We start from the raw sequence: 12,133 nt of genomic DNA, 5'->3' as shown, positions 1-12,133 counted from the left end.
TTTTGGATTTCCACTTCCTGTTCGATGCCCTACAGTGAGTCGGTTGATTACAAACATGTGAAAACATATCGAGCGGGCGTATGCGTACAATACAGTGAAGTGTATACGAATGGTATTGGTAGTAATTGGGTACATTGCTGTTTGTTCGAGCGTTAAATCAAAACATGTATACGACAAGGGCTCAAAATCTGCACCGGTTACAGACCGGTTGTTTGTGTGCGGCTGAGTTTTTGGAGTTGGTGGGAGCATTTTCACGCCGAGGGTCTCTATTTGCAGGATGAGTCTATGGCACGTGCCACTACTTACTACTGTTGTAGATGTTATTGTTGTGAGTGCAATGTTTTTGTGATTTGTTAGAAAATAAAATGCAATAACACTTATCGTTCATCATGAGGACTGGTGTCGTGTGAATGACAAAACGAGGAGCGGACTTTCACGAATGAACAGCGAATGGTGGTATAAATTTGGAAGGTATGATGACTTTTAGCATCAGTTCTCATTTAGAATCCGCGACGCAAACACTACATTATGCTGTGCAAGGTACGATCAAGTGTAGGGCAGTATGTCAACTTAAAATTGTAATAAATATTTTCATAATAAATGTAGATCATCTTCATTGCTGCCATAGTAGCTATTGTTGTTGCTGACAACAGCGATCATGATTACCATTCGCATCCCAGCTACAAGTTCGAGTATGGAGTAAAGGATCCTCACACTGGAGATCACAAGAGCCAGTGGGAGCATCGCGACGGAGATGTCGTCAAGGGAGCGTACACTCTGGATGAAGCTGATGGAACCAAGCGAGTGGTTGAATACTCGTCCGACAAGCACAACGGCTTCCAGGCTCACGTCAAGCGAGTGGGCCATGCTGACCATCCGGCTGTCTATGGACACCATGAGGCTGGACACTCGTACGGTCACGGGCAAGAACATGGACATGGTAGCAGCTACGCCAATAGTAACCTGCATCAGTATCATCATTAAGGAGCGTCTATGATCGTTCCGTTTTGGTTCCTAAAAATATGAACTGAATAAAATCATGTTTATGCTATGAATTGTAATTGTATTTTTCCATTGCTGAAATCAATCATTTAAGTATATATTCAGAAAATATATTTCTGAGTATTTACTTGTTATTTAAAAGTTATAAAAAAGTGTATGATATGGAAAAGCGACTCGAATCGCATTTCTGACGATAATGCATAATTGAAATATAATGATTTATTTTATTACGATTAGATTCCCTTTTTTAATCCAAAATGCTTTGCCGTATTGCTTATGGGGCAAGGTCCATTTGAGACTTGAACCCATGACAGGTATGTTGTTAAGTTGTACGAGTTGACGACTGTACCACGAGACCGGCTTCTGGCATTGTCTATCCTGTTTTTTTAAATGTGCAATTTATGCTTTGTACTGTTTATATTCTATATTGAAGTCCATTATATTTTTTTACCTCAAAAATTCATTAATTCATTGTTGGTTTTAGTCCATGTCATTTAAGAGCTTGATTCTCTGTGATTCATTAATGAAACCACACAACAATAGCCTGTCTTACAATTGGGTCCTTCTAACATTCTTCTATTAGTCTTCTGTGTAAAAGTCATTTAAAACAACCTTTATAGCATATGGTTGTTGACATTTCATGAATTAAATGCCAAGAAAGGTGCACCAAATGCCTGTAATATTCTTTGTATTGTTCTTTTTAATGATGGTAGTTTCAAAATTCATAATCTTTTAATAAAATAATTAATTGTAATCATAACTAACTACTACGTTTTCACGCCACAAATAGATATAACTACCATAATACTAGATGCAGATGACGGCAGCAACTGTATATCTACCTTGCAAAATAGTATAGCATATCTTAATACAGACCTTTTTTGATTCATTTATCGTTGAACATAATTATTCATTTATGATTATTTTGTCTAGCTTCATGCAGGAGAAATACGACCAAAATCAAATTGTTTTTCGTTTTCGTTTTTAAATTGAAGTTAGCATTACTTGCTCAAAGTGAGAATCTAGACGAAGTGAGCTACAATCAGGTAACTTATGATACTGATTTGCATTTAATTTGACACGAAAACATATACAGTTTTGAGGAATTAACTGCATATTAGTTGAAACCTTTTTATCCGAAGTACATTTTTGCAAACCTTCATAGAACTTATTTTAAGGTTATCAATCAATTAGGTCCTGTTACAGGGTTTACGTTACGAAATATAATAATATTATATAATATTATTATTATTATATAAAAATAATATTACGAAAAAAATCTGGTGTTGATCTTGAAGCCATACCGATCCTTGAACTGGTACTAAACGAATACTTTTCCTGAAACTGATAACGAACCCGTAGCGGTCCTGGTCTTGACCCTAAATTTGTTAATTTAATAATCATTATTCTAAACAATAAATAAAAAATAATTTTAAAATCCAATACAGCAGCATTTAGAATTTCTGTGGAACATTATGTGAACACATATGCATCGTTTTCCTTACTGTCACGCAAGGTCATTCGAAAATGCACCAAACTTTCAGCAATGAAAGTAAACCACTCATTCGTCGCCCTACTTCTTTCGCTTCATATTTAAGCCCTCATAATTGACTCAAACGCCATCAGTCAACCAGCAGCCACAGCTCGATCAACATCCAACCAATCCACAAACCAAAGAACTCTTCTCAAAATGATGAAGATCACGATCGCTGCCCTCGCTCTGCTGGCTGTAGCCGTTGCTGCTTACGAACATGAGGACTATCATTCGCATCCCAGCTACAAGTTCGAGTATGGAGTAAAGGATCCTCACACCGGAGACCACAAGAGCCAGTGGGAACATCGGGATGGAGATGTCGTCAAGGGACAGTACACTCTGGATGAAGCCGACGGAACCAAGCGAGTGGTTGAGTACTCGTCCGATAAGCACAACGGCTTCCAGGCTCATGTCAAGCGTGTGGGCCATGCTCACCACCCGGAAGTGTATGGACATCATGAGGCTGGACACTCGTACAGCCATGGACACGGTCATGGACATGGCAGCAGCTACGCCAACGGCAACCTGCACCAGTATCATTATTGAGATGCATCAGTGCATCAATTCCGTTTCAGTTCCTGTAAATACGAATGAAATAAAGCTACTTTTTTGTTAAATACATTTGCGTGTTTGTATTGGTCACAATCAATCTATATTCTATAGGAACGCTGAGGCCTTATAAAATTCTCATAAAGTTCCTATGGTTTAATAGTTTTTTGTGGTGTTACTGCAGAAATTTTGGAGAGGTACTATTTTGATTTGCATTATAAATATTGTTTTTAAAGTTGAATTTGCTATCGATTGTTGTTGATCTTGCAGGATTTATGCCATACTAGAATTGTTAGGGAAATGGTGGTTACAGAAATCGTTTTTGTCTTACACGTATTTTTTTAATCAACTAGCGTACATTTTTGAATGGGAAGTTTCTTTAGGATAGTACTTATAGCAATAAATGCCAAAAAACTTATAAAACCCAATTTATTATACTTTTTTTGTTGAAGCTAATTCTGCAAAATTGTGACAACCTAAAAACATAAACTAGCATGTCAATTTTAAGTAAAATTCTTAGATTTGTTTGTAATAAAAAACTAGCGAGTTCTATGTTAAGTCTTTTCCATAAAAAATATATAATGATAATATGCATAAAATCAATAAATACAAATTCAAAAGACTACAATAATTTTACATTTTGACATGCTTAATATGCTGCCAAATGTTTTAAATTTTACGGTTAAAATATGTTGACGGCCAAGCAATTTTAAAAATAATCTTGTGAGGCCAAAGGAATCATTTTAAAGTGAATGTCGCTTATTTATATGTTTTAGTGTTCTGTATATCCCTTACATGAATGTATTAAATTAAGCGATTTATTTATGTTTGAGTGATTTTTTTTTAAATTTTGGTTGAATTGCTTATGTTAGCATCAGTGATTGTACAGAAAACCCAAACAAATCTTTAAAAAAATCCAAAATATTTTTTCGCAATTTCTAAGTATGTATTTTGTATCATGCGCTACTTTACCATATGCTCAGCGTAAGCTTATGCTTTTTGATTTTGTCTCTCGTAGAACTGGGTTATACATCTCTCAATTAAGTATTTGGATATTGTGAACAACAATTAACAATAAAAAAATCCGGCAAACGATGAAATGGCGTAGACCATTTGTTGATCAACAAATTATCATGCATTGATATTGTTGACATTTACTAATTAACGCACAACAAGCAATTAGACAACTTCGTTATGAACATAAAAAACCTATAACTGTAGCAAATACATACTGCCTGGTACGGTCACTCAGTAACTTGCCAAACATAAACAAATGAAAGGAAGCCACACTTTCCAACCCTACTCTTTTCGCTTCGTATATAAGCCCTCCTGCCTTACTCAAACGTCAACAGTCGTACGGCAGCCACTGCTTACTCTGCATCTAACCAATCCACAAACCAAAGAAAAATTCCCAAAATGATGAAGTTCACGATCGCCACCCTCGCACTGCTAGCTGTTGCCGTTGCAGCTTACGAACATGAGGACTATCATTCGCATCCCAGCTACAAGTTCGAGTATGGCGTAAAGGATCCTCACACCGGAGACCACAAGAGCCAGTGGGAACATCGGGATGGAGATGTCGTCAAGGGAGCATACACTCTGGATGAAGCCGACGGAACCAAGCGAGTGGTTGAGTACTCGTCCGATAAGCACAACGGCTTCCAGGCTCACGTCAAGCGAGTGGGTCATGCTGACCATCCGGCCGTCTATGGACACCATGAGGCTGGACACTCGTACAGCCATGGACACGGCCATGGACATGGCAGCAGCTACGCCAACGGCAACCTGTACCAGCATCATCATTGATAGCTATCTGTGATAGTTCCGTTTCAGTTCCTGTAAATACGAATGAATAAAGTTACCTTTTCAGTTATAAATTTGCGTATTTTGTTTGCTACAATCAATCTACATTTTATAGGAACACTTAGACATTTTCATCATACGCTTTCTTTGGTTTGATAGTCTGTGCTTTCTTTACCAAAGCGATATCGGAAATGTATATTTTTGCAGCGCATTATAAATATTGTTTTTGGTATAGAATAATTTACCGATTATAGTTTACTTCACTTTTGTTTGACTAAGGATTCTTAAATGATTACCATCATGAATAAAAATGATGCCGAGTAATATTTCAATTGTTTCTCAAATATGATTGCTGACAGGCCTTAAAATCGGTTTTGCCACTTATATTTAAATTGCATTTTATGTAAGAAAAATTTCTAATGACTTTTCTAATGACTGCCATAACTGCCACTAGTTTATATTTTTTATAGAATCAGAGAAGCAATAAAAAGAACTCAATAAATCTGTATTCTTAAATTTAAATCTGATTTCTAAAAATCTTTCATTAAGCAAACTAATGATCAATTTTTAAATAAAAAAAACAAATCGCTATGATGACAATAAACTGATATATTCTTTATTTGAAAAATATCTTCCACTACGTGTGATTTTCATATTACACGGAGTGCGAATAGTTAGAGACAAATAAATACTGGTGAAATTTATATTGGTATCGCTAGGCTGGATGACTTCATTATGTATTGGAACCAAATAAACAAAATACTAGCAAAACGGCAAGTTCATTCCTTCAAAATACCATAATGAATCAATTTGCATAACTAAAACAACTTCGTATTCAATATTTATGCATGAATTGAAATATTACACACTCATTAAAAGTACTTCTATTCAAATCGTTCCTGCTCCAGGAAAACAAATAAACAATATGTACGAATACACTATTCAAAAATAAATCAACATCTTATCACGCTTAATATGTTGTTCAAATGTATTTTATTCATGATTTATATATAATTAAACAAACATAACTGAACCATCTTTGAACACAATGATTGTCAGGTAATTTTAAACAAATTTGTCAGTCTAGTAATAGGAATCATTTTATATGTGTGGGAGTTTAACGCTCCCATCGCATCCATTTACCTCATTGAGCGTAGTTTTTTTAACACTAACTTCAACAATTAAACACAACAATCGTTAGTAATTTCAAAAGATCTATGTCTGCATTATATGTTCTTGCAGATGAGCTTTAATTTAAATGTTATTTAGCGAATCAAACAAACAAAACTACTCAAGGTAGACTTTGTCAAACAAATTCATTCTACAAATTTATTGCAAAAGATCCCAAAATCACAATCCAAGAATTTCCATACAGCCTTGCAAGGTCATGCAATAACTTACCAAACATAAACAAACGAAAGGAAACCACACATTCATGCCCAACTTGTTTCGCTTCGTATTTAAGGCCTCATACCCAACTCAAACGCCATCAGTCCACCGCCAGCCACAGCTCGTTCAACATCCAACCAATCCACAAACCAAAGAAACCTTCCCAAAATGATGAAGATCACGATCGCCGCCCTCGCTCTGCTGGCCGTCGCCGTTGCTGCTTACGAACATGAGGACTATCATTCGCATCCCAGCTACAAGTTCGAGTATGGCGTAAAGGATCCTCACACCGGAGACCACAAGAGCCAGTGGGAACATCGAGATGGAGATGTCGTCAAGGGAGCATACACTCTGGATGAAGCCGACGGAACCAAGCGAGTGGTTGAGTACTCGTCCGATAAGCACAACGGCTTCCAGGCTCACGTCAAGCGAGTGGGTCATGCTGACCATCCGGCCGTCTATGGACACCATGAGGCTGGACACTCGTACAGTCATGGACACGGCCATGGACATGGCAGCAGCTACGCCAACGGCAACCTGTACCAGCATCAACACTAAGCAACATTTGTGGTAGCTCGAAATTTGTTCCTGTGATTTGAAGACGAATAAAATTGAGGCTGATAACTTGATTATACTCAACAAATCTCTGTTGTTTCACTTTGTATGACCATTAGGATTTTTTCTCATTGTTTTTGTTATCATATCTGGTGTATCTTGTTTGGTAATTGTATCGATGGAACAACTTTTTACTTTATTTTTAAATCGTACTTTTCCTTCTGTTTATTAACTTTCCACAATTTGGTGTATTGTGATCAAACTCGCGCTGATCACACGGGTCTTTGACCACCGCTTGAGGAAGTTCAGTCTTTTTGTGACATAGGTAAAACTTATGCGAAACATTTGAAAGAGTGAACTGGTTGAAACCGGCGTTTGATCATGCATGCTGTTGAATTGAGAAGATGAATATATTTGTAGGATGCGTATGCTGACAGTCCGAACGAATTTGATTTCCTAAGAAATGTCCTACGCGGACATGCCGGCCTATACAGGCTTTCGAGATTGAATTCATTACCACGCAGTCGGATAGTCAATCCTTGCTACGGGGGGGGACGGTCCTTTCTAGGCTAGAACCCATCACGGGCATGTTATTGAGTAGTTCGAGTTGATAACTGTACCATAGGAACACCACTGATCATATTAGCTTCGTCAATCTTAACAGAAATAACAATGTGTAATTCGGTAAGCTTAATCAATCCAACTGTTCCGGATTAAACCCAATTCATAGATTTACTTCTTTCCAAAAGATTGTTAAACAAAATATTCAAAATGACCTAGTTAATTGGTATGTTGTTTTATGGTCAAACCGTTTTCAACATCGATTATTACAGGAGTGTTAGAGTGTGTTGATTTTAGCTTTTTATTTGTACTTATCATTTGACAAAAAACAGGTAGTTTAATTAGATCTACATGTAGAAGCATCTGTATTATGAATGGCAAAGAACAATGATTGAAGATTGAATTTGTGTTCATCACATGTTATGTTTTATACTGTTGTTTGATTGATTGTTAACATTTTAGTCGAATGGTATCATATCATTTCTTATGGAAAAGAAATGAATACTTTTTGGTGAGGCAGTACACAGAAATTACACATAAGCGAAAGATTACGTAAAACTTATACAAAATCAAAATTATTCTTATGTCCGTGACCTAGGAACAATGTAAGGATTTGAAAATTAAAGCTGAATGTTCACGTGTGAAACTGCGACCATTTTCTAAGGCGTGAAAGTCATTCCCATGCTACACCCACATGCAAGGTCATGCAATAACTTGCCAAACATAAACAAACGAGAGGAAACCGCACATTCATGCCCAACTCGCTTCGCTTCGTATTTAAGCCCTCATACCCAACTCAAACGCCATCAGTTAACCGCCAGCCACAGCTCGATCAACATCCAACCAATCCACAAACCAAAGAAACCTTCCCAAAATGATGAAGATCACGATCGCCGCCCTCGCTCTGCTGGCTGTAGCCGTTGCAGCTTACGAACATGAAGACTATCATTCGCATCCCAGCTACAAGTTCGAGTATGGCGTAAAGGATCCTCACACCGGAGATCACAAGAGCCAGTGGGAACATCGGGATGGAGATGTCGTCAAGGGAGCATACACTCTGGATGAAGCCGACGGAACCAAGCGAGTGGTTGAGTACTCGTCCGATAAGCACAACGGCTTCCAGGCTCACGTCAAGCGTGTGGGTCATGCTGACCATCCGGCCGTCTATGGACACCATGAGGCTGGACACTCGTACAGCCATGGGCACGGGCATGGACATGGCAGCAGCTACGCTAACGGCAACCTGTACCAGCACCATCACTAAAGAACATTTGTGAATAAATGAAGTTGAATTGCTAAGGATATTTGGTTTTTATTTTCGTTGCTGTGTTTTTCCCTGTTTTGTTGGACCATTTTATGTTTCATTAGCAGGAAAAGCACATTTTGTTGTAATGTTTGTGTTTCAATTTTTTGTGAACATTGCCCTAATGAGATCAACAACTATCCGACCATCGTTAGAACTAATCACATATATGAGAACGCTAGTTGTTAAACGTGTGTTTAGAAATACTGTGATGAATTTGTTGCGTTTAATAGTAGCCAAGATCAATAAGGCTTTAAAATTCCAAGCTGACGGTACGTGCATGTGTTCAACTGTCTTCCTTTATGATTTGATCATAATAGATAAAACGCAAAATGGTTGACATGTTCGAACGTTGAAAATGAAAATACTTTTCGTGAAAAAGTAAACTAATGTTTTATTTTTTAACCGATTTTGGACATTTCTTCGATTTTGGCTTAATGCTTCAGGGTGTGATGCGATATTTCTAAAAACATGATTACTAACGGGCGTATTATGAAACAGGAAGATTAACAGCACTAAATCCTGTGACTTTTATTCGGTAATTACATTTATGTTATGTTATTTTTCTTATTCTTCTCTTTACGAGGTTATTCACGGTTCGGCAAAGGGTTCCATTTTGTTGGGCTCACTGATACTATTCCGTAATTGCAGTTTATTTAGTCGATCTCCTTGATTTTGAATGGCAACGTTAGCAATTTGTTCTATCCTATGTTATGAACAAATGTTCTAATTACAGAAGCGAATACTACATATGCTATGTATCTAAATTTTAAATGATTTTGTAAGTAAGCATTCGACCACATCAAGAATGTATAATGCCTTAACGTACGGTATTATATTATAACATTTACATAATTTATTGAATATCTTGGCATTCTTTCGTTTCGGTTTATTAGACAAAATACAAATCAGGTATATTTTCTAAACTATGAACATGTGTTGATACATTGATAATAAACTATTCCTATGATTGAAATGCATTGATTGGTTAATTATTTATTAATTTAATTATTCATTTCAATGTTATTGTGCCTCCTCACACTCTACTTTACTCAGAGTTTTATGAGCTAAGGATTCCTATATTAATAATGTTTCAGAAAAGATTTGCAAACTAATATTCCAAATGCAACAGATAACAATCAATGAGCAATTACGCTACAAAATGAAAATAACATTAAAAAAGAGAAAAAACTACAAAAACATAAATAACAAACAAATTAAACACCCTATGGAATTAAATATATAATAAATATTTGTAAAACTTTATAAGCAAAAAGAAATAATTCGAAATAACTGTCTAACGGTAATGGTAAATTTAATGAAAGCTCTGCATCAAACACCCTTTAAACATTGTTTAGAACAATTTTAACGTATAATACACAGTTTCAGTATGCACATTGCGGAAAGCCACTCGGTGAGCCAGCATTGCTTCATGAGAGATATGAGCAGATATATTGCTTTAATTCGAGCAAACCAATAAATGATTCCCTACCTATACGTGGCATGAAAATCAGAAAGTGAGTTGGTGAAATACTGTAGACCAAAACCCACCACCAGCAGCTCGAAAGCATGCGTGGTTTTTGGTTGATTTCGTGTTAATTCTATGCAAGGCTGTGCGTTTTCGATTACGCCACGCAACAAATGGTTTAGTAAGAGCGACCGCGTTTGTGAGAGTCGTGGGTGGTATTTAAGAACTGGCTAATTCACCAAACAGCAACAGTCGGCTTGTGAAGCTTTAACAATACGGAAACGTTCTTTGTGAAGTATTGAAGTCAATCACTCGAAAATGATGAAGATCACGATCGCCGCCCTCACCCTGCTGGCCGTAGCCGTTGCTGCTTACGAGCACGAGGACTACCATTCGCATCCCAGCTACAAGTTCGAGTATGGAGTAAAGGATCCTCACACCGGAGATCACAAGAGCCAGTGGGAACATCGGGATGGAGATGTCGTCAAGGGAGCATATACCCTTCACGAGGCCGACGGAACTGAGCGAGTAGTTGAATACACTTCCGATAAGCACAACGGCTTCCAGGCTCACGTCAAGCGAGTGGGCCATGCTCACCATCCGGAAGTGTATGGACACCATGAGGCTGGCCATTCGTTCGGTGGACACGGTCATGGACATGCCAGCAGCTACGCCAACGGCAACCTGTACCAGCATCATCATTAGGATATAGATGTACTTGATGCGAGAAAGTTCCTTATTTTGTGATTTAAATAAAAGAATGCAAAGAGAAGCTAAAATGTATTTTTACAGATTATTAGTTAAAGTTATTGAGATGATTGAGTCAAACTCGTTCAGTATCGCGGGCTGGATTAGAGAAGAAAATATTCCCGTAGGCCGCAGTTGAGCGGTGTTGGGTAGCGAGAGGGGAGGGGGGTTTGAGTGGACAATTTTTGGTGAATAAAGTTCCACCTTTTTATACTAAAATTTAACATTAAGAAATTTAAGTTTTTGATTTTTTTTCTGTTTTCCCCATCACCCACTACACCACATGGTGCTTTCCATCGGCGAAAATCATTAAGGACTTATTCTTTGAGCTAGAATTGTATCTAAATTTTTTCGTAGTGAGTATAAAACCTATAAAACTTTTGATAACAAATACTCCACTTCGTTAATTGTGTAGAAATAAGAAATATAGAAATACAATTAAACTACGTAAAGCAGTTTACATTTACCCATACTTAACTTTGAAGGCGGTTTCCCTTACTCGGACAATTTATCGTTCTTATGTAATACTCCAGATAGGCTACCTGGACGATTCTTTGAAACCTCGTATATCGCCTCAACATATCGACACACGAACAACAAATGCTGCATTTTGACAACGCTAATGACTAATAATGATAACTCATCATGTTAGCACTATATCCTCAAATATTAGCTAGATATGTGACCTTTTTTTAAGAAAAAGAGACTACCAACTTCCAATCGGTTGCATACAATTCACGCCTTTTTGATGTACTTGGTTTTTCGAGTTTTTAAAGAAATCGGCCTGATGTTTGCAAAAGCGTAGCTAAATAGTAACCCTCATCAATGAAGTGAAGAAAGTGTTATTCCGATACATGCTTTCCGAATTTTCCTGAAAGCCTCAAAGTAAAAAAATGGGTGAAAATATGGGAAAATATAAGATCGACTTTGGGGAGTCGCCAGCAAACAAGAACTAAAACACATGCTACATGCCATCTTCGCGGATACCTTCTTCTAAACAGCCACTATGCGAAACTTACTTCACACTTTGTTAATCGAACTATTGAGACTGGGTGGTGAAATTTTCTTCCTCAGTGGATAAAAATTAGTACATCCATTTTTACTGTCACGTAATAAAAAATTTTCTTCAGTTTCATCCAAATAACTGCCAAAGTTCTGCGCGGGCCGGATTGAAAGGCTTCGCAGGCCGCATGTCGCACGCGGGCTCTATGTTTAACCTTTC

The 12,133-nt window shown here is 37.3% G+C and overlaps 5 protein-coding genes across 5 annotated transcripts; all 5 read left to right on the top strand.

Annotated features, from left to right (window-relative positions):
* The first annotated feature begins 441 nt into the window (after positions 1-441).
* On the top strand, positions 442-1,063 carry LOC5667276 (cuticle protein 19). The gene is made up of 2 exons (XM_001688070.2): positions 442-540; positions 607-1,063. The coding sequence occupies exons 1-2, from the start codon at positions 529-531 to the stop codon at positions 982-984; spliced, it is 390 nt and encodes a 129-aa protein (XP_001688122.2). The 5' UTR covers positions 442-528; the 3' UTR covers positions 985-1,063.
* Positions 1,064-2,625: 1,562 nt separating this feature from the next.
* Positions 2,626-3,157, top strand: LOC5667275 (cuticle protein 19). The gene has a single exon (XM_001688071.2). It carries the CDS (start codon positions 2,693-2,695, stop codon positions 3,080-3,082), a length of 390 nt encoding a protein of 129 aa, XP_001688123.2. The 5' UTR covers positions 2,626-2,692; the 3' UTR covers positions 3,083-3,157.
* Positions 3,158-4,418: 1,261 nt separating this feature from the next.
* On the top strand, positions 4,419-4,962 carry LOC133391228 (cuticle protein 19-like). The gene has a single exon (XM_061643251.1). It carries the CDS (start codon positions 4,502-4,504, stop codon positions 4,889-4,891), a length of 390 nt encoding a protein of 129 aa, XP_061499235.1. The 5' UTR covers positions 4,419-4,501; the 3' UTR covers positions 4,892-4,962.
* A 1,400-nt stretch (positions 4,963-6,362) lies between these two features.
* LOC5667273 (cuticle protein 19) lies at positions 6,363-6,850 on the top strand. Its single transcript, XM_001688073.2, has one exon. It carries the CDS (start codon positions 6,446-6,448, stop codon positions 6,833-6,835), a length of 390 nt encoding a protein of 129 aa, XP_001688125.2. The 5' UTR covers positions 6,363-6,445; the 3' UTR covers positions 6,836-6,850.
* A 1,351-nt stretch (positions 6,851-8,201) lies between these two features.
* Positions 8,202-10,947, top strand: LOC4576703 (histidine-rich glycoprotein). The gene is made up of 2 exons (XM_001237144.3): positions 8,202-8,650; positions 10,461-10,947. Exons 1-2 carry the CDS (start codon positions 8,268-8,270, stop codon positions 10,867-10,869), a joined length of 792 nt encoding a protein of 263 aa, XP_001237145.3. The 5' UTR covers positions 8,202-8,267; the 3' UTR covers positions 10,870-10,947.
* The last annotated feature ends 1,186 nt before the right edge of the window (positions 10,948-12,133 follow it).

This window comes from Anopheles gambiae, chromosome 2 (genome assembly GCF_943734735.2).
Source record: "Anopheles gambiae chromosome 2, idAnoGambNW_F1_1, whole genome shotgun sequence".
Lineage (NCBI taxonomy): Eukaryota > Metazoa > Arthropoda > Insecta > Diptera > Culicidae > Anopheles > Anopheles gambiae.
Note: the sequence above shows the minus strand (reverse complement) of the source record. Positions and strands in the feature narration are given on the sequence as shown.

What these genes read in the sequence shown, in the direction of transcription:
- LOC5667275 (XM_001688071.2), top strand. Translation starts at nt 2,693, where the DNA reads ATGATGAAGATCACGATCGCTGCCCTCGCTCTGCTGGCTGTAGCCGTT.
- LOC133391228 (XM_061643251.1), top strand. Translation starts at nt 4,502, where the DNA reads ATGATGAAGTTCACGATCGCCACCCTCGCACTGCTAGCTGTTGCCGTT.
- LOC5667273 (XM_001688073.2), top strand. Translation starts at nt 6,446, where the DNA reads ATGATGAAGATCACGATCGCCGCCCTCGCTCTGCTGGCCGTCGCCGTT.
- LOC4576703 (XM_001237144.3), top strand. Translation starts at nt 8,268, where the DNA reads ATGATGAAGATCACGATCGCCGCCCTCGCTCTGCTGGCTGTAGCCGTT. An exon ending in GGCAACCTGTACCAGCACCA is followed by an intron (nt 8,651 to 10,460) that starts TCACTAAAGAAC and finishes TTCTTTGTGAAG; the next exon opens with TATTGAAGTCAATCACTCGA.